Raw genomic sequence first — 18996 nt, 5'->3', positions numbered from 1 at the left:
CCTGTTAATGCTTTGCTGTTTGGTTATGCAGTTGTCTTCTACCATGAATACATTCTTTGTATTTTCTGCAAATGCAAGGTTGTTCCCAGTTCCTGTTAGCCTGGGAGGAAGGACTTGGAATGAGCAGGGTGGTGGCTGGCCCTGTTGGATGTGATGCTATGGCTGGAAACAGTTTTTAAAAATAAACAAAAAGCAAATAAGTAAACACAGCTACTTGGATAACTATCTGCTTGTCAGGGTAGCTCCTAATTGACTTTTTTTCAGTGAAGATTCACTTTGACATCTAGGTACTGTTTACCTCTTAATATCGCAACAGGAGCTGAGCCTTTTCTTACAGGTGTTGGTCTTGCAGTGTTGTGGTCTGAGAGACTTGGCTTTGTTCTTGTGAGTGTTGAGGTTTTTGGAGTGTCAGACACATTGCTGGGTGTGTGTGTACGTAAATATAACAAAAAAAGGCACAGAATTTATATTTTTAGAGAGAGATCTGTATTCTCAGCTCTGATTCGGTATTGTGGCAACTCCAAAATTTAGAAGCACGTTTATAGTTTAGGAGAGGGGGGCAGGAAAAAGGCAAAACAAACAATTGCAAAAACCCGCCCAACAAACAAAACCCAGCAACCCACAACTGAGGGTGCTGTGAGCCTGGTTGTGGACTCTCCCAGCCCCAGCTCCGAGACGTCTCTGTGTGCCCAGCTGTCCCGAGTCCCCCTGGCTGGGCTGACCCACGTGCCCATGGCAGGCGGCAGCACGTTGGTTGTCCTTTGCTCTTGCCTCTGACTCGCTTTGCTTTCTGCTGCGCTTGGGTGCTTGAAGGAGCGTTTGGGCAGTGCAGGAAGCCACGGGCACATTTAAACCTCAATCTGGGCAAAAAGCAAGGTGGGGAGTACTAAGGTCTTGAGGTGTGCGTGATGCAATCTAAAATTTTTTTCTGTATTTACGCATTTCCTATTTTAATCAGAAACGAAATAATTGAAATGAAACACTTGAAACGGGGGGTTAGCATTGTGCTGAATACAACCTTGTGCCCTGAGCGTGCTGTGCCTGCCTGGAAAATTTACAGCTTACAGATACGATGATATTAAGGCTGTAGAGTCATTAGATGGGAGACTACTTCAAATAACTTCCCACTTCTGAGTTTCCCAGCAATACTGAGCTACAGGCACTGAAACTACTGCCATTATCTCAAATGCTCCCGCAACCACCTGACTTTGCACAGGCCAAGGTTGCTGCCAGGCACTACTGTGAGGAAGGGGAAGAAAAGAGTTAAACCCGACAGAGACCTCTTCTTAGCTCAGCTACTGAATAAATAGCACATTTTTGAATCCTTGGAATATTGCATGCTGGATTTTTTTCAGTCATTAGCTTGTAAATTTCTTTCATGGTTTCAGGCAAACATAACAAATACTTTTATGAGGGCAAACCCAACCTTTTCTCCACTGCTGTTTGCCCGTGGGAGTTTCCTTGGGACCCTGACCCTGTGGTCATGGGCAGGTGTCTGTTTTTTACATGTGATAAGGCAGCTCCTTGGCAAACACGTGTTGCTTTGCGTTTCCTCTGGTGTGCCTGGGTAGAGGGCAGGGGCTGGAGGGGATGCCCTGGCTGATGTGGCCTCGCTGGCTCCAGGGCAGCTGGGGCTTGGGGCACACGTGTGTGAACCCGTGCGTGCTTGTGCTGACTTTGGGCAAAGCTTTCTCCTGCCTAGAGCAGTAGACAGGGGGTAAAGAGGGAGAAGGGAGGTGTCACTTCACCTTAAACAAGTTTAAAAAAAAAACCCAGCAGATATTTTAGTAGTGGCCAGTAGGTTTTTCCCTCTTGAGTCTTGCTTGTGCCTGGAGAGAGCTATCCTGTCCAGACCCAGGGACAGCTCTGGGTGTAGCAACCTGTCACATGCTGTGAATCACGGGATCGGTATGTGCCTTCCTACTGCTTAAGGTTGTGGGTGGGCTGGTTTAGGTTAGTTTGGAGAGTTTTGTTTCTCACAGCTTAGAAAAACAAAGCACAACCAGCCTTTGTATCTTTTCTTAGTTAGTTTTGGGCCAGAAGTTATCAACACCTCATTCCCTTGCTGCCCGTGTTAAATGGCTCATTAATGCTCAGACTGCTTCAGGCAGGGGAGCCCAGGACCGCACATTTACTAAACCTTTCAGTTGTTAAAGCCCCGAGATTTTCCCCTACAGTCAAAAGGAACACAAGTTTGGTATACTGGAGGGAGCAACAGCAAGCAACTGCTTGACTGGTACGAGCAATAAGCTCACTTAGCTGGAAGACTGCTCTTTCTAGTAGCGTCTTGTTATCTTGCTGAAGATGCCTATTTCGCAGAAGAGCAGGAGCACTTTGCCCTTCTTGTCTCTTTCTGAACTTTGACCAGTTGCTCAGGATTGATTATAAACCCAGATGCTAATTCTGCTGCTTCTTGTTTCACTGAACAAAGGTGTGTTGGCAACGCTTCCCTGCTGTGGACGGAGTTTCCAGGATAAGACCTGTGAAGTGAAATGGTCGAGGAGGAAACCAAGAGCTTGTCTATGGAGCTGAGTGAGAAGAGGGGTGTGGAGAACAACGGATTTGTTCAAAATGAGGCTCTTGATGACAAGGAGACAGATACCAGTAGCCAAGAAATGCCAAAAACCTGCACTGTTGATGTGGCCCCAGCAGCTGCAGAGGAGCCAGTGCTAAAGCCCTATGCGGGGATGCCAAAGGAAGTTCTGCTGAAGTTCTCCAGCCAAGCCCGCTACAGAGTCACCAGGGAGATTCTCTTCTGGCTTGTAATTGCTGCTGCCGTGGTGCTTGTGGGGGCTACAATTGCGATTATTGCGCTCTCTCCAAAGTGCCTTGACTGGTGGCAGGCTAGTCCAATTTATCAGATCTATCCTCGATCCTTCAAGGACAGCAACATGGACGGGAATGGGGATCTGAAAGGTGGGTGAATTTCCATTCCTTCCAGGTATTTGCAGAGCTGTGTGGCAGTTGTCTCTGTGTGTACGTGTGTATATACATAGATATATATATATATATATAAATCACCAATCACCATACTCTCCAAAGCCACCCTAATGGAGAAGGGAAGTTCCCTGACCAGTTATTAATGGCAACTCCCATTGTCCTGAAAAAAAAAAATAATCGAGGAGTCGCTTGCTCAAGTCGCTGGGTCTGAGGCTGGGGTTAGCACGGACGTTTGGAAGTGGGGCCGAGAGCAAGCAGCAGCAAGGCTGCTGGCAGAGTAAAGTTTCCACAAAACTGAGGTCACTCCAGAGGATGGGTGGTGCAGAGCACTTTGTCGTGTTAGGTTGGCTGCCTTTCCATAACGAGAGTGAGGGAAAATAAAAATGACAAAGAGGAGAGGATGATGCGTTACTTTTTGTTCATGGTCCAGGTGTTTTTGAGCTCTGAGTGCGCTGAGGAGGGGTACCTGATACCGAGGCAATGCCACTTGCCAGCAGCTGAGCTAAGTTTCAGAAAGGGAAGGCTCAGCACCACAGGGACAATACATTTCTAAACCAGAAGCGCTAGTATTACGTACTCTACTGGCAAGTGACGAGAAGAAACTGTTTCTGTAGTTGCATGCCAGCAGTAACACGTCAGGAAGATGGGAAAGACTTGGCTTTAAAAATACTAGGGAAAATTGGAGTGTGTCCTTTACAGAAAACAGCAGAAAAAAAACCTGTAAGAGACTTTTCCTAGGGCCGGGAAACCCTGTCATTTTTGCATTAAAAATGTGCTTCCCCTTGGGTGGTCTGAGGATTAATTGATATCCCTTGAAATGGGAAAGCAATGCTGTTGCTGCATCCTAGCAAAACATAGGAGCATGTTTTTAGGAGTGATTGTTAGATTTATTAAACGAAACTGTAAATAGTTCTGTAATACAGAATAGAAATTCGTTTTAATCTGATTTTTTAAATTTCTGCTTTATCTTCCTTGTAAAAGTGGCTTCAAATGGTTTATGTGCTGTGATCTTATGCTGTCCCTGAAGAAACGTAGACTGCCCTGCTACCTGACATCGGTGAAAATGGGACGGTTGTGTATCAGAGGGACCTGTGTACTGTCTGACTGAAAGCCCATGGCAAACTTATTTCAACAAAAATATTTTGTCTTTCCTAAAGAGATGATACACTTTTCTTTTAAACAGGTATCCAAGAAAAACTGGACCATATTGCGTATTTGAATATAAAAACCATCTGGATGACCTCTTTCTACAAGTCTCCCTTAAAAGACCTTGGATATGGAGCTGAAGACTTCTATGATATTGATCCCATGTTTGGATCAATGAAAGATTTTGAGAATCTGCTTGCAGCCATTCATGACAGAGGTAAGCTGCAACTCCAAGCAAAATAACTCCGTTAAAAAGATGTTCGCTTATATTATACAGATGTACCTGGTAGTGCTAGGTTATGATCTGAGATTTCAGTATTTGAATCTGGCAACTCCCCCCCGGTGGCATGGAGCAGAAGCAGGTGGAGGTGCCGGTGAAGGGTACGTGTTAGCTCCGCCGTGACTGCCCTGCCCTGCCCTTGGGTCCCGGATAGCGCTGGGAGCAGGGTGGGGGGCGCGGGGAGCTGCAGGAGCCCTGTGGGGCAGCCGTACGTCCTCTGCAAGGCATGGTCCCCTCTGAGGATGGTCATGGGTGGCGGGCTGAGGTACCGGCTGTGCCCCCTGGTGTATACGGTGCGGGTGCCAATGGCCTGGGGGATCAAGGCAGAGTTGTTTCTGGCTGAATTTTGTGTCCGGCTGCTTTCTGAAGAAAGCAGGAAAACAGTTACAGGGCCGGGAGGGAACACACGCTTCCTTCCTGCGCCTGCATCCTCAGTTGGAGCCCGTATGCCTTAGACCAAATGCTTGCTCAAGCCTTTCCCCTAACAGTTGCCAGGCTGGGTAGGAAACGGTTTGCCGGTCCTGAAAATGTTTAGGATTTCTAAAAATGTCCAGGCTTTGGGAAGGGTGAGGGAGAATGTGTGTTCACTGATGCCAGACGGGCGAAGTGCCCTTCCCACCTGGGAGCTGGGAGGCAGATGTTGAAGTCAGCGTTAGTGGAAGTGGTTCCTAACAGCAGAGATCTGTTCTGATTTTTTCCCTCCCCTTTTGTTCCCTCCCCAGCAATGGGCTGGGGGGATCAGCACTAACAAGACACGCTGTAGCTACTTGCAGACTCCGCTTAGTCTGTGCTGGTAGTCTGGGGCTTTTTGTGGGTTTTTTGCCCCTCTCCTTTGCTAGACCTCTGGCATGGAAGAAGCCCAAACTCTTCTGATGCTGCATTAAGAAAAAATGTGAACTTTGTCTTAAACTTAACGTTTGGGGTTTTTTATGGTTTGATTTTTAAGGGCTTAAGTTGATAATGGATTTAATACCAAACCACACAAGTGACAAACACCGATGGTTTCAGCTGAGCCGCAATCGGACCGGGAAGTACACGGACTACTACATCTGGCGGGACTGCACGCAGGCTGCTGGAGCGGTCGCTCCTCCGAACAACTGGGTAAACACGGGAAGGGACACGTGCTAACCCCGGGCTGGCTGCAGACTGCCACATAGCAAAAGCCACCGTAACGGAACTGTCCCAGTGCACGCTGGGTTAGAAATGACTGTTGCGGGCTACAAACTGGTGTTACTAAACGAGCTAGTGCAGGTTAAGATTTAAACCACCTCGGGGTGGAGGAGGAGTTCCTAGGTCAAAGAAAATTTTAAAATTTACTTTTCTTTACCTCAGTGATAAATCTTCACTTGTTAAACACAAAAGGGGATAGCTGTGCACAGGTTGTTCACGTGTGCCGCCTTCTGTGTCTGGGCACTCCGCTCCTGAAACTTCATCTCCGCTCCTCTGAAATGATAACTGGTGGGGAGGGAAACAAAACAGCATGTCCTTGGCTTTTTTCTTTTTCTGGAAGGTGTTCAGGCCAGGTGTTACCTATTTCAAATATATTTATTTGAGATTTGAACTGATGGTGCATGATTAGGAACTTGTATATTCTAGAAACTCAAGGTGGAATTAATATTTTTTACCTACTAGTGAATTTTTTTCTCTAGACTTCAAGTCTTTAAGAGCTGTCTTAGCTTTTGGAATTTCTTATTACAGAGATTATGGTAAAGTTAACATTTTAACAGGCTGACTGGTGTTAGCGCTTCAAGGGAGAATACCAGATTGCAGAAAGCTTTCAGTTAACTAAAGCTATTTTTAATAAGTTTTAGGAAAAACAATCCCAAGAGAAATGTTCCCACCCATGCTTGCTCCTCTGGTCTGAATAATTCCCAGTGAAAGTCTACTTAAAAAAAAGAAAAAGAAAAAAACACCAAAAAAACAAACCCGGAACACTGAACAAGAAATACATGCGGCGAAGCACAACTAAAGGGAGAGCAACAAGTGGGAGGGAAATGTAAAACATAAGTACCAAAATTTACTCAAAATTTAGTCCACTGATCAAGCATTTTGTGCTTTATTACATGCTTGTAATGCACCACATCTTAAAGTATGCATAGGAGTAAATGTTTGTTAAATTAGTTCTGATTATTCCCTTCCCTTGTATGAGCAGGTCAGTGTCTTTGGAAATTCCAGTTGGCAGTTTGATGATGTGAGAAAGCAATGTTATTATCATCAGTTTGGGAAAGAACAGCCAGACTTAAATTTTCACAACCTTGCTGTCCAACAAGAAATCCATGTAAGTACGTAACCCGCTGCTGTGCCAATAGCAAAACAGCTCTTTCTAATTTCCCTGATTGTTTGTGATACACAATTTACAATCTAGTTGGAAGCAATTCAAGGATTGCCACGTATGTAAACAATGGAAACAAAAAGGTGTCTAGACAAACATTAAGTTTATAAGCAAAATTCAAGCTTTACGCTGTACTGCTTCCAGCATTGGAGTTTCAAGTCTTTTTAATATAAAAGCAAACAAGCAACCGAAACAAAAACCCCAAATAAAATTGTCCTTGAGTGGAAGTACTGGCAGCGGGTGGTGTTGCAGTCCTCTGGTTTTAAGAAGGTATGACTATTGCTTTTTTTGCTGGCTTAAGTGTCACCTGCTCTCACAAGTGCCTGGCAAGACCTTGATGAAGTTTTGGAACAGGCTGGTGCACTTTAAAGTGAGCTCCCTTTCCGTTTCTGTTCCCACTAAAGGCTATCTTAAAATTGCTTTGATGCTTCAGGAGCACTCTGCTTTTCAGCCTAACTTTACTGGCAAACTATTTATGCTCTATGAATCAAACTTTCGGCTGAAATAGCTTTTCCCACCCTTGTTTATGCTTGTTTGTTTTACAGCTCTGACAACACCTCCCTTCAGCTTTTGTTAATATAGATTAAATGGGGTGGGCTCTCAAGTCTTCCCTGAAGTGAGACTCTCCATCCCTTTGTTTAGCTGCTACTTGCTCCTCACAGCGCTTCCAGCCTCAGGTTTTTCTCAAATGCAGAATTAAACAAATTGAATGGAAAAGATATCTGAGCCGAATCTTGTACAATGGCACAGGTACTTCTCCACCTGTGTCCCAAGATTGCTGTTACTTGCTTTGAAGCTGGTGCTAGCACTCAAAACAATCCAACATGCCCGCTGTCTGGGAGCAGTTAACTGCTTTCATCCTTAGTCTCCATCAAGAGCCGAGGGTGAAAGTACTTGGTGCTTTGGGCTGTTGCATGAAGGACAATGATGAAGGGAAAGATTGACATCAAACATAGAGCTGCTCTTGCACTGAAGCCTGTTGCTGAAAGAGCTGAATCACTCAAGTGGAGAGAAGGTTTTATCTCTGTTGATAGAAGGGCTGTTAATTAGCCAGTCAAACCTGGAGACACACCTTGCTTTAGCAAAGAGATGTCTGCATTTTCGGGAAAGTGAGGTGATGCTGATTTGAATGGAGGAATGCCTGGGCTTGTGGATAAAGGGGAGATAGTGAGTTTCGATCTGTCTGCATCTCTGATGACTTTACAGGGGAGAGACAGTTGGACAGCTTCACAGAGAGAGTGCTTCACCAAGGCAAGGTGCTGGTACTCTGCTGAAACCTCATTCCTGTCTGCATCACGTCTCTTCCCAGCAGATGATGTGTAATTCATTAAAATACGGGGAAGTGGCCCTGAACATGGGGAGTCTGACAATTGCTGCTTTCTGCCCCCCCCCCCCCCCCCCCCCCCAAAGTTATACCCCATCGAGTAGTACGGCTACTTCGTGTTTTGATTTAGTCCTTAAGTGTTCGCTACTTTGTACTGCTGAATTTTGGTGCATTTCTTTGGCAGAGCTTCACAGCTGCCCAGTTTTGCTGTGATGGTATCACTGTCTCTGCGGGGCTTCTCCCCTCACCCTGGGCACTGCATATGCACAAAGAAACAAAACATTTCTGGTGATACTTGTTAACTGAAGCGTGAAATGAGACTGCTCTCGAGACTGATCCTTGAAGAACTCCACTAGTAACCTCTCTGAGCCTTGATGCTTCCCTTAATGCTGTGTCTTGCCAGTGGCACCTTTTCTCCTAGCATTACGCCTACTTTTCAGTGGTCTTGGCTAGTTTTTTTTAATGGTACCTGAAACATTGCTGAAGCTCCAGCAGCAAATAGATGCTGCATTTCCTGTGCAGAGAAATAAAACTAGTTGGTGTGTCCCGGTAACACCAAACTTTGGTAAATGCTTAGGAACATTGTTACTTGCTCCAGCATGTTAAAGGATAATCTTTTTCTAGTATTTTAATTCAAAATCCTGTTTCAGAAGGTTTGGAGGACCGAGCAGGAAGCAAACAGGCTCTTCTAGAGAAGGGCAGACCTTTGGTTTAGCCACAGGGCATGCAAGAGCAATGAAAGTTAGCAGCCAGCATGTTGCAGCTTTCTTACATAAATAAAAGTAGATCAGTCTCGGTGAGTGGTGCATCAGTGCTTGATGTTTGCATTGCTGGTACCTGGCCTTGTTTTTTGTGATGAGCACATGCATAAGCATGAATTTAATTTTTGGTGCCTGCAGTATTGGTCAGACACTATATCGAGGGCTGCTGTTTTAAGAATGGCTCAATGAGAAAGTACAGCTCAGCAAGGAGGAGTCTTTATTTGCCAAACAAGAATCTCTAAAGCCTGAGTGTGGGCTGGTTCTACTCCAGCCGATTCAGGCAAATGTACTTCAGACATTTTTTAAAAAAGGCAATTGAATAGCTGTCTCGGAAAAAAAATAATTTTGTCCTCAGATGAAGAAAAGTATCTGGTGTAAAAGAACATTTGAAGAAACCACTCCAGAGGGACTGAACTTTAGAGTTGTTTGTTAAAACTACAACAATTTAAACTGTAGTAATATAACAGCTACTGAAGTAGGATGTAATTTTGCTGGTAGTGACTAACCTCTGAATTTCATAGTGAAATTGCAAATCGATAGCAGTTAACTTGGATAATGATTTGTTCGTGTTCCTGCAAATCAACAAATAAGCCTGAAAATAAGAAATTTCACGTCAGTCAAATAAGAGAGAACAAACATTTTAAGAGTTCTGTTGTATAAAAAGAAAATCAGTGGCCCAAGGTCTGTGCAGAACAACATATTCCCGCGTATTTGAGCCAATGTGTTCTCACCGTGTGCAGCCAGGTTGGGTGTTCACCAACAGCAGCACTTCGCAAGAGCCTGATTGTTTTGATGGATGGGATTAGAAACAGGTTTCAGCAAGGCATGCCCTGCCTTTGGTCTCGTGAATTACGAGAGAAGTTACAGACCAGTTTTTCTTTTTTTATCCTGGATGAAAGCTTAAGAGATGCTTTATATAGATCTTTGTTTGACCTTAGATTAATGTGATTCCCTTTAACTTCTAGTAAAATTTGAAGTAGAAGTCAAAAAATAAAATCTTACATATTAATATCTCCTAATAGGTTTACTTTTCTTTTTGAGCATATACTATTTTGAAAGGGGTGAGCTCACTTGGACTTTCCAATTTTTACCTTTGTCTAGGATATTATCAAATTTTGGCTCAGCAAAGGAATTGATGGATTTAGTTTCAGCGCTGTTAAATTTCTTTTAGAAGCAACGCATCTCCGAGATGAACCTCAAGTGAACAAGTCCCAGAATCCAGTAACGTATATTTTCTGTCTTTGCCCTTTCTTCCTTTATTTCCTGCTGGGGCAAGATAATGTATGTTTTTACTCTCTTGGATCTTAATTGTGGCGTTGGGAAGACCAGGTCAGCTGTGTCCCATGGCGGGCAGGTGGCTCCTGGGCTCTGCAGGAGCACACACACGAGGAAGGAGCCCGAGCGCTGGGGTGTAGGTCAGCGAGGTACCTGCAGGCAGGAGTGCTGTGGGTGGGTGAATTGTCCATACACACTTTGTTATTTCTGTTCTGACGCTGTTGCTCTGAATTTTCTGTTTAAAATAATTTGCTTTTCAATTTATATTCTAAAAAGACTGTAAGAGTTGATTGGTTGTCTTTGGGGAGCCCGCTACAGGAGGTAAGCTCAGAGCTCTTGCCTGCTTGGGGTTCTGTAGCAGCCATAGCACATATTTCTTTGATATTGCTAGTAGGAATTAGATTAAAACAAAACCAGCCTCGTACCGGCAGCATGTCACAGTGCGAGGTGGCCAGACACGTTCAGAAGCATGCACCCTGTTATTTATGCTATTTGCTTTTGTTGAGGTAGTGAACTTGGTGATGTTCCCAGATAGTGCCAGCACTAAGACACTGTTCCCCTGCGGTGCTGGGGATTGCATAAAACCGGTGAGCTCTGCAAGTATTGTTGCCTTTGTAAGTTCCCACAACAGCATTGTCCATCTTTCCAGCCCGGCGTGTGGCTGCAGCACCTGCTGTGCTCGCTGCTGCAGGTGGACTTGGCCGGGCAGTGCTGCCGGTAGACTCTCCCTCCTGAAATCCAAACTAATCAGCCCTCTGCTGTCATTATCCATAGTTTCCTAAGTGCAGTTCGGCTCTGTGCCGTTAGTGTTGGTATGCTTAACTCATTTCACTTAAAATTTATCTGGGCTGGTGCATTGTCTCATCAGGAAAGGATGGGAAGAATTTGGAGAGTTGTGAAATTAAAATATTGCTGAACTAATGGGAAATATTGTATCCTCCTTTAAGGAGAGTATCACAGCCTATTCGCAGCTCTACCATGACTACACGACCACGCAGGTGGGTATGCATGATATCATCCGCAGCTTCCGTCAAACCATGAATCAGTTCAGCAGCGAACCTGGCCGATACAGGTAATTAGTATTACAGCTAGTGATTTTTTTCTCTAATATTTGTAACCCTCTTGCTAACAGTGAAATGGGGGTAGGGTGTGTTTAATAACATAATATGCAATAAAAAGTTTTCTTCCGCAAATGCAGACGGTGGTGCGTAGGCTATGCTATCTCTCCCCTAATGGACAAGGGAAAGGAGATGAAGTGGCCCCAGCAGCTGTGCTGTACCTGCAGGCTGTAGGAGAGCAAGCAGGGCGGGCAGCCGTGTGGATCACAGAGACACTGACGTTAACCAGCCCTGTGGCTGATTTATTGTATAGTATTAACAGCGCAGGGAACGTCAGACACATGGTCAGAGGTTGTTGAAATCACAGAATGGCTGAGTTGGGAAGGGACCTGAGGAGGTGATCTGGTCCCCCCCGGCCCTCATCAGTACCACCTAGAGCCGGTTGCTCAGGGGTTTGCCAGCCGGCTTTTGAGCATGGCCAAGAATGGAGACTCCACAACCTCCCCAGGAAACCTGTGGCTCAATCACCCTCACAGTGAAAAGGAGTTTCCTGATGTTCAGAGGGAACCTCCTGTGTCTCAGTTTGTGCCCGTTGCCCCTGGTCCTGGCACTGGGCACCGCTGAGAAGAACCTGGCTGTGTCGTTTTTGCACCCTCCCTTCATGTGTTTACATATGAGATGCCCCTGAGACTTCTCCAGACGCAGCAGTCCCACTTCTCTCAGCCTTTCCCCATAGGAGAGATGCTGCAGTCCCTTAACGGTCTTAGTGGCCTTTTGCTAGATCCTCTCCGGAATGTTCCATGTCTCTGTTGTACTGGGGAGCCCAGAACAGTACTCCAGGTGGACACAGTACTCTAGATGTGGCCTCACCAGTGCTGAGTGGAGGGGAAGGATCGCCTTCCTTCATCAGCTGGCAACACAGCCAGCTTAACGCAGCCCAGGATGCCATTAGCCACCGTGGCTGCAAGGGCACATTGCTGACTCTTCTTCAGCTTGGGGGACCCCCAGGTCCTTTTCTGTAAAGGAAAGTACAGAAATTGCTGGAATGACATGTGTGGATGTGGATTCAGAAAGATAACTTCAGTCAGATACTTACAACCTTGCATTGACTCTTGTAGACTTCTCTCCAGAAATTTCTGAGTGTTTCTCCTTGTCTGCTTTACAAAGTATTGGTTTTTCTGTATTAATTGTTTTTGATGGGGACGAGGGAAGTGGATGTAATTCTTAATACTGTATTATTCTGTATGTGTGTCCAACACCACTCCTAGCTTCCTTCTGCTCTGTGCAAACCAAGAATGAGCCAAAAAAGGTATTTGTGTACTTTGTAGATTTATGGGTTCTGATGGTGATGGAAAGGAAGACATTGAAGCAACAATGATGTATTATGGAACAACTTTTATCCAAGAAGCAGATTTTCCCTTCAATTTCAACCTAATTAATATGAAAAATCTATCGGGCAACAGTATTTCTGAAGCTGTCAACTTGTGGATGAAGAACATGCCTGCAGGAAAGTGGCCAAACTGGGCGGTAAGGGTTCTAGGCCAACCTCATATAGGAAAGGCTTGTCCCTATAGGTGATAGTTCCTCTTACGATGACAGACCACCACACAGACGCCCCTCCCACCACCGATGTCAGTGGGATCAGCAGCAGCCTGAGCCCATGGCTGAGCTGCAGCAGATCTCTACGCAAAATTCTCAGCTGCTGTGGCCAGTTGTTGGCACCGGCCGGAAGAGTACTGATGATCATGTCTCTCCCTCAGTGTCTCCCATGTAGCACAGGGTGTTGGACTAAACCACCAGTGAGGATGGGCTTGGTACAATTATCTTTGGCCATAAACTGACTCATTGCAATGGATTCCGGAAACCTCCTAGGGCCGGGGAAGAACAGAGCAGGCAGCTGAGGGCAGTTAACTTAAAACCTTGCTGGTCTTTGCTAGGAAGCACGTTTGGGATGTGCAAAAGATCTTTTCAAAACAAGTACCACCTTCACACAGCAGAGAAAATGTCAGAAATCTAAAGGGACTCTAACGTGGAGAGTTGTTATTTGTTATCTCTCGGCTCTTCTGCGTCGTCGCTGCTGGCAGGGCTTCTGTGTGCTAAATCATTCGCGGCAGAAGTTTGTACTGGCACCAAGATAAAAAAGATAATTGCCCTTACAAGGCTGGAGGGAAAATACAAAAAATACCAAAACAGCTACTGCCTTGTTAAATTTCTTAATCAATTTCACATATGCATGGAATTTTATAAGATGTGTTTAAGAGAATGATATTTTGTTCAGGTTGGAAGCCCTAATGCTGCCCGGATTTCATCTCGGATTGGGAAGGAGTATGTCAATGTTATGAACATGCTGCTTTTAACCCTCCCTGGTACTCCTGTAACTTACTATGGCGAAGAAATAGGTATGGAGAACATTGCCTCAGAAAATGTAAGTGAAGAGTATAGAAACTCTGGTCTTGTTCTTGTTTAGTTCCAAGCAATAGAACTTTCAAAATTAGAACTTTTGTTCTGTTAACCAAACTCAGTCTTTCTCTTCTCACTGTTGACATGGTTTTCTGTGTTCCCCATGGCAAAACCATCGGACGGCATGTGGAAATGGCCAGGCCAGAGACCAGAAACAAGACCTTGCTGTGTATCTAAACTGCTAGACTGCAGCCATGGTCCCTGATTTCTGTCCTCTGCCAAATCAGTCTTGCATGGTTTGCAGTGGTGTCGCTTTGCTTCGCTTCAGTAGAAAGGGCAGCAAGTGCCAACACTGGGCCTGGGCTGGTGGTTAGGAGGGGTGTGTGGCAGTCATCCGAGGCGAGGGGAACCGGGTCATTATCTCCTTCCTCCCACAGTGGTACCCTAATTGCTGTGTCAAAGTCCATTATTTCTTGGCTGCTATTTAAAGGAAAGCAGGGTTTAAGAGAAACCGTAGCCACAGTCACATCTCCTGCAGACCGCTTCCTCTGACTGTGCAAAGGCACATGCCTAAGCCACAGCCCTCCACAATGTGCCCAAGCTCTGAAGAAGGGATCTCCGGAAAGGAGTGGGTGTACAGACCAGTCCTGCTTGGCATTGCCTGGCGGCAAGCAGAAGTGGCTTTTGCTTGTCATGCAGGGGTTTTTGATCCGTCTTTTAGATCCCTTTCTATAAAGGATTTAGATACCCGAGCCTGGGAGCCAGGCGCCTAGCTCACTTGATCGTAGCTAGAAGTAACACACGACAGGATGTTTGTTAGATTACAGACATTTTCAGAAGTTTGTTCAGGGTTAAGGGATTAAACAAAGTGTGCGTTTTGCAGTGCTGACCTGTGTACCTTCAAAGCTTTCACGTTCAGCCCCCGTAATTTCTTGTCTCTTCTGTGATCACACCTGACTTCTGTTGTGTCTTGTTGTCCAAGACGTGTGGCCATGACTGGCAAAGATCCTGCCCAAAAGGGAACAGCTCAGCACTGCCTTTCATGACCATATTTGAGGACCGTGCACGGTCCTATGGCAGATGCTGGTTTCCCTGTGGAAAGCCTCTGTTAGGGAATGAGACAGCCTCTGATGATGTTACCGGTGGTGTTGGCTAGCTTTGTGTCAAGGGAAAGAGGTACTTAAAGCAGCACGGGATCATTGCCAGGTTTGGCTGATTCAGGTGTGAGGAAATGATTCTCCGATTTAAAAGGAAATCTCATTTCTTCTGAGAAACACCTAGGTCAAAATATCTCCTTCATTTTCATACCGCTGCTGATTACTGCTGACAGAATGATACTCTTCAGAGAAGTGGCTTGCCCTTGGCTCCTCAGGGTTTACTCTCTTTTAGTGGCTACCCTGCGGCTCACAGCTTTGTAACAATGCAAAGCCACTCTTCGCTCAATCTGGAGAGGAAGATTCCCTGATTAATGGGTGTCTTGGAAAGATGGAGAGTATTTGCTCAGGGTATAGTTTTTAGACCCAGCATCTGAAATGCTTCAGGAGAAGCTAAGAGAGGTAAAGATGAAAGGGAGAGTTACCAGTGTTGAAAACTTAGAAATTTTTTTTCCCCCTGCTTTTCAGAGCATGCTAAAAGGAGAAACCCGTTACTTATAATGTCACAAAGCAAAGTGACAATTTCTTTTGTTGAGCTGCTATTCTGACAGATTGTATTGAAAGTGCCCTTTATATGAAAAACAGTTTTAATGGAAAACAAACACTCAAAGTACGTGCAAAATATTTTATGCCCTCTTATATCATTAAATTTAAGTGTCAGTTCTTTTGGCAGCTCTTCAATAACAATGAGGAAGCTTTTTCAGAATTCTTCTGAATTCTTCAAATGAGAACTTCAGACTCTACATTGACACTTTTTAATCAGCTAAAAGCTGGTTTTCAATAAAGTTTTTGCACTCGGAAATAATTTTATCTTTCTAACAGACAATCCTGTCCAAGTTGTACCTCTTGCAAATGTAAGCTTGAAGAGTTTTAAGGTGAAAAGTGTGATGGTTATAAAAGAACAGACACTGAATAGCGTTCACTAGTTGTTTACTGTTATTTTAACAGCATCTCTTCTTAGGACTCATTACCTCATCTATCCACTCACTGCATGTCTAGATATTTATCAGAATTTCCTAGCTGTCACTAGTAAACTTGTATCCAGCCATCTGTTGCAAATGGAAACAACTCCAACAAAGTCATCTGGGAATTCTGTGTTTTACCCAGTGATGCCATACCCATGAGACCATCCAGTCTGTTTCAGGAACTGTCTTGATTCTTACTTTCTCTTTAGATTTGGAGCAGGATTACAGCCTCCTTACTAAGTTTTAACTTAAACCAAAGAAAGCAGTACTGGAATGATGATCGTTTGGAAGACGTGAGAACATGTTGTTCAAGGGATAACTTTTTAATATACTAGTCACCACTTAATTTTCTAGGCGACCTTTCCAGAGAAATCCCCTATGCAGTGGGATGGCAGAGTTAATGCTGGTTTTACTGAAGGCAACAGTAGCTGGTTACCCCTCCACTCTGACTACCACAGTGTAAATGTTGAGGTAGGTATCTCTATGTGTGACAAACTAATAGTCTAAAAATATTTTAATATGTCTATTTTGCTCTAACTTCTTAGTGGGAATTGGCAGTAAGAACAAACTCAAGGGAAGAAAAAGCACTGAATCCTCGTAAATTTTATTAGAAAAGGAAATCCTTGCACCAGCAAGAAGCCTACTTTCATCTATATTCATTTCAGCAGCACAACTGCAATTATGATGTAGATGTAGCAATTTGGCTCTTTAACATCCTTTTAATCTTTTTAACATTAAATTGAGGTCTGACTTTTTTTTCTTCATTTCAATTAGTATAGAAAACACTGGCCCTGTAACAAGGACTTAACACAGAACATCTCTAACATAAGTAGAACAGTGAATCACAAATTTTGCTGATCTACAGTACTGTCCAGAACTGAAGACAGAAAGAAATAAATCTAAGATATGAAAAATATAAAACACAAAGCAAGCCCTGTGACTTCAGTAGATGAGACTCAATGAAAAAAATTCTGTATCAAGCTTTGAATGGTTGTGGCTTTTTCCTGAATATATGGTTCCATAAGGACATTGTGGGAGGAAGAAATAGCATTAGCGCTGGGGAAATTGTCATGCCTAATAACCTCTGTCTCTGCCACTCCACAAATGCCAAGGAAGTACAGGAGAAAAAGCAGTTTTTCAGTGGAATTTGCAGACAAATTTGAAGAGAGATAATTGTCAAAACAGAATTCTAATAGATGTTGTCTTAGCAGACTGTGTGGGCGTGAGAGATAAGAAGTGTTTTCTGCATTCATTGCAAAGAAATGACGGTGTTAATGCTGACTGTTGCAGATCCAGATGACCTGGTCCAACTCAACCCTGAATCTGTATAAAGAGCTAACTTCACTTCGCAACAACGAGCTCCCCATTCATCGGGGGTGGATGTGCTATATCTGGAATGACAGTAATGTTTTTGTGTACGTGAGGGAATTGGATGGGTTAGACAGAGTGTTTATGATGGTTCTCAATTTTGGGCAGCAATCAACAATAGACCTGAAAGCTATAGTTCCTAACCTTCCATCTGAAGCTGTTATAAGACTAAGTACTAATTTTAGCAATGTTGGTAAAGCTATCAATACCAAACTAATTAAAACTGAAACGGGAGAAGGCCTGGTCCTTGAATATAAAACAGCAAAGCCTGTTCATACTATGGAAGCTTTTGAGGGAAATTGTTTTGTGGCAGAAAAAGCTTGTTATTCCAGTGCTTTCAATTTACTCTATGTGAACTGTTAAGTGCAGGAGTAGAACCCAACCAAGCTTTTGTGTTAATTTAGAAAGCGTTGCTTTCAGGGAAATGCTAACAATTGTCAGTTTTCTTTGGCTTTTAAAACTTTGTGTACAAAATAAACATTCTGAAAAATAAAACAGATACCCAATTGTCTCGCACCTATATTGGCAATGTAAGTATATATATGCTGCCCCTTAGGGTCTGTGGAGAAGAAAAGTAAACCTGTCCTAAAAAACTTGTTTTAAGTGTGTGGATTTTTGTGAGGAAAGAGAACAGTTGCTTCCTGGGTGCTGCCCCTTACAGTTGCTCGTCATTAAGAGCTCCTGTGGAGTAGAAAGCCTGTAGCAGTTCGTAGTAGCTTTTTAAAAGTCTGTAGATTTGTGAAACTTATTCTGAAGGGTGGCCTTATATTTTTTAAAACAGCAAGCAAGCAAGCAAGCAAGACTAGTATGTAAAGCTGTGATGGCTCACCTCTTTTCTCAACTCTAACAAGTATGATTACCCTCAGAGTTAATAAGGAAAAGAACAAAATATAGCAAATACGTCTGGCTCCGATGCTAGGAATGCATTTCCAATTGATTCTGCCCCTACTGAGTCAGAATACATTTGCATTCTATTCTTTCTTTTTCTACCATAAGGTTGAGGGTGAGGTGTGCATACATCAGTTCAGAGTAAGAACTGCATCATACCTCTTCACATTTTGGTTTGCATTTGGTGCATCTACAGTGGCTTATGTGACACACAGGCAGGATAAGCATTTAACTTGGTAGCATCTGTTTTGGACCTGGGGGTATTGTGGGGAACTCTGTTTCAGTTTGAAGACCTTATAGACACACAGGGTATTTTCTACCAACTGCTTGTACCAGTTACTGGCCCTAGGTGCGTTCACCATGCATCTGTCTTAATAAGCAATGTGTAGCAGGTTCATGCCTTGCTCACAGGTCAGCTAAGCTCTGAATCAGGCTGCTGTAGTAGGGCCATTCTTTTTGTTTTATCCTCTGGAAAGACTGGCATCTCCTTCTGGGGCATTTGTCTTGTCTTCCAGAGGGACTCCAGCACCTCCTCTTTAAGATTACCATGCAGTTAAGGTAATTGCAATATTTTGAATCTACTCAGATGAAAGAGTGCAGCTAAAATTCCTATTCTTGAGACTCCATTTCTTCTTTGCAGGTTGTTCAATCCCACCATATGATCAGTGGCTACTCTGTAACTAGGAAGAGCAATAGTCATCAGCACCTATGTATGGGAATTAGTTTTAGAAGAACCTAGTGAGACTTTTAAATCAAACACTTCTTGGGAGTTTTACTGCCTTGTGTAAAATGTGGTCTTGGAATAGAGGTCTTAAGACTGGAAAGGCTGCTTGTACAACGTGCATGAACTTCACAGGTTAGGCCTTACACATTTCTGTTGTGCTTCACCTCTGCTTGTACGGTGCTGCACCACTTGCTTATGTGAACAGAACTGTGCTGAACAAATTGATTAATGCAGGTGGCTACTTCTGTAGTATCTGGCAGGGGAGAAAGTCAGCTCTTAGCTTGTATGCTTATAAAGCAATGCCACACCCAACTTTGTCTGAATTTCCTGCCTTCTTATGCCCACAAAGCAGGGAGAAGAGATACTCTGGAAGAGCTGTGC

General features: G+C 44.0%; 1 protein-coding gene across 1 annotated transcript; it reads left to right on the top strand.

The window, feature by feature from the left end:
- Window positions 1–2435: 2435 nt before the first annotated feature.
- On the top strand, window positions 2436–18883 carry SLC3A1 (solute carrier family 3 member 1). Its single transcript, XM_027788545.2, has 10 exons — window positions 2436–2916; window positions 4124–4303; window positions 5313–5467; window positions 6519–6644; window positions 9885–10004; window positions 11006–11130; window positions 12445–12643; window positions 13395–13541; window positions 15990–16106; window positions 16926–18883. Exons 1-10 carry the CDS (start codon window positions 2493–2495, stop codon window positions 17364–17366), a joined length of 2034 nt encoding a protein of 677 aa, XP_027644346.1. The 5' UTR covers window positions 2436–2492; the 3' UTR covers window positions 17367–18883.
- The last annotated feature ends 113 nt before the right edge of the window (window positions 18884–18996 follow it).

The sequence above is a fragment of the Falco peregrinus genome, chromosome 11, assembly GCF_023634155.1.
Source record: "Falco peregrinus isolate bFalPer1 chromosome 11, bFalPer1.pri, whole genome shotgun sequence".
NCBI lineage: Eukaryota > Metazoa > Chordata > Aves > Falconiformes > Falconidae > Falco > Falco peregrinus.
Note: the sequence above shows the minus strand (reverse complement) of the source record. Positions and strands in the feature narration are given on the sequence as shown.

Excerpts from the sequence above, each read along its gene's own strand:
- SLC3A1 (XM_027788545.2), top strand. The coding sequence starts at position 2,493 with ATGGTCGAGGAGGAAACCAAGAGCTTGTCTATGGAGCTGAGTGAGAAG. Across the intron at positions 10,005-11,005 it reads TGAACAAGTCCCAGAATCCA|GAGAGTATCACAGCCTATTC; the intron begins GTAACGTATATT and ends TCCTCCTTTAAG. Across the intron at positions 13,542-15,989 it reads AGAACATTGCCTCAGAAAAT|GCGACCTTTCCAGAGAAATC; the intron begins GTAAGTGAAGAG and ends TTAATTTTCTAG.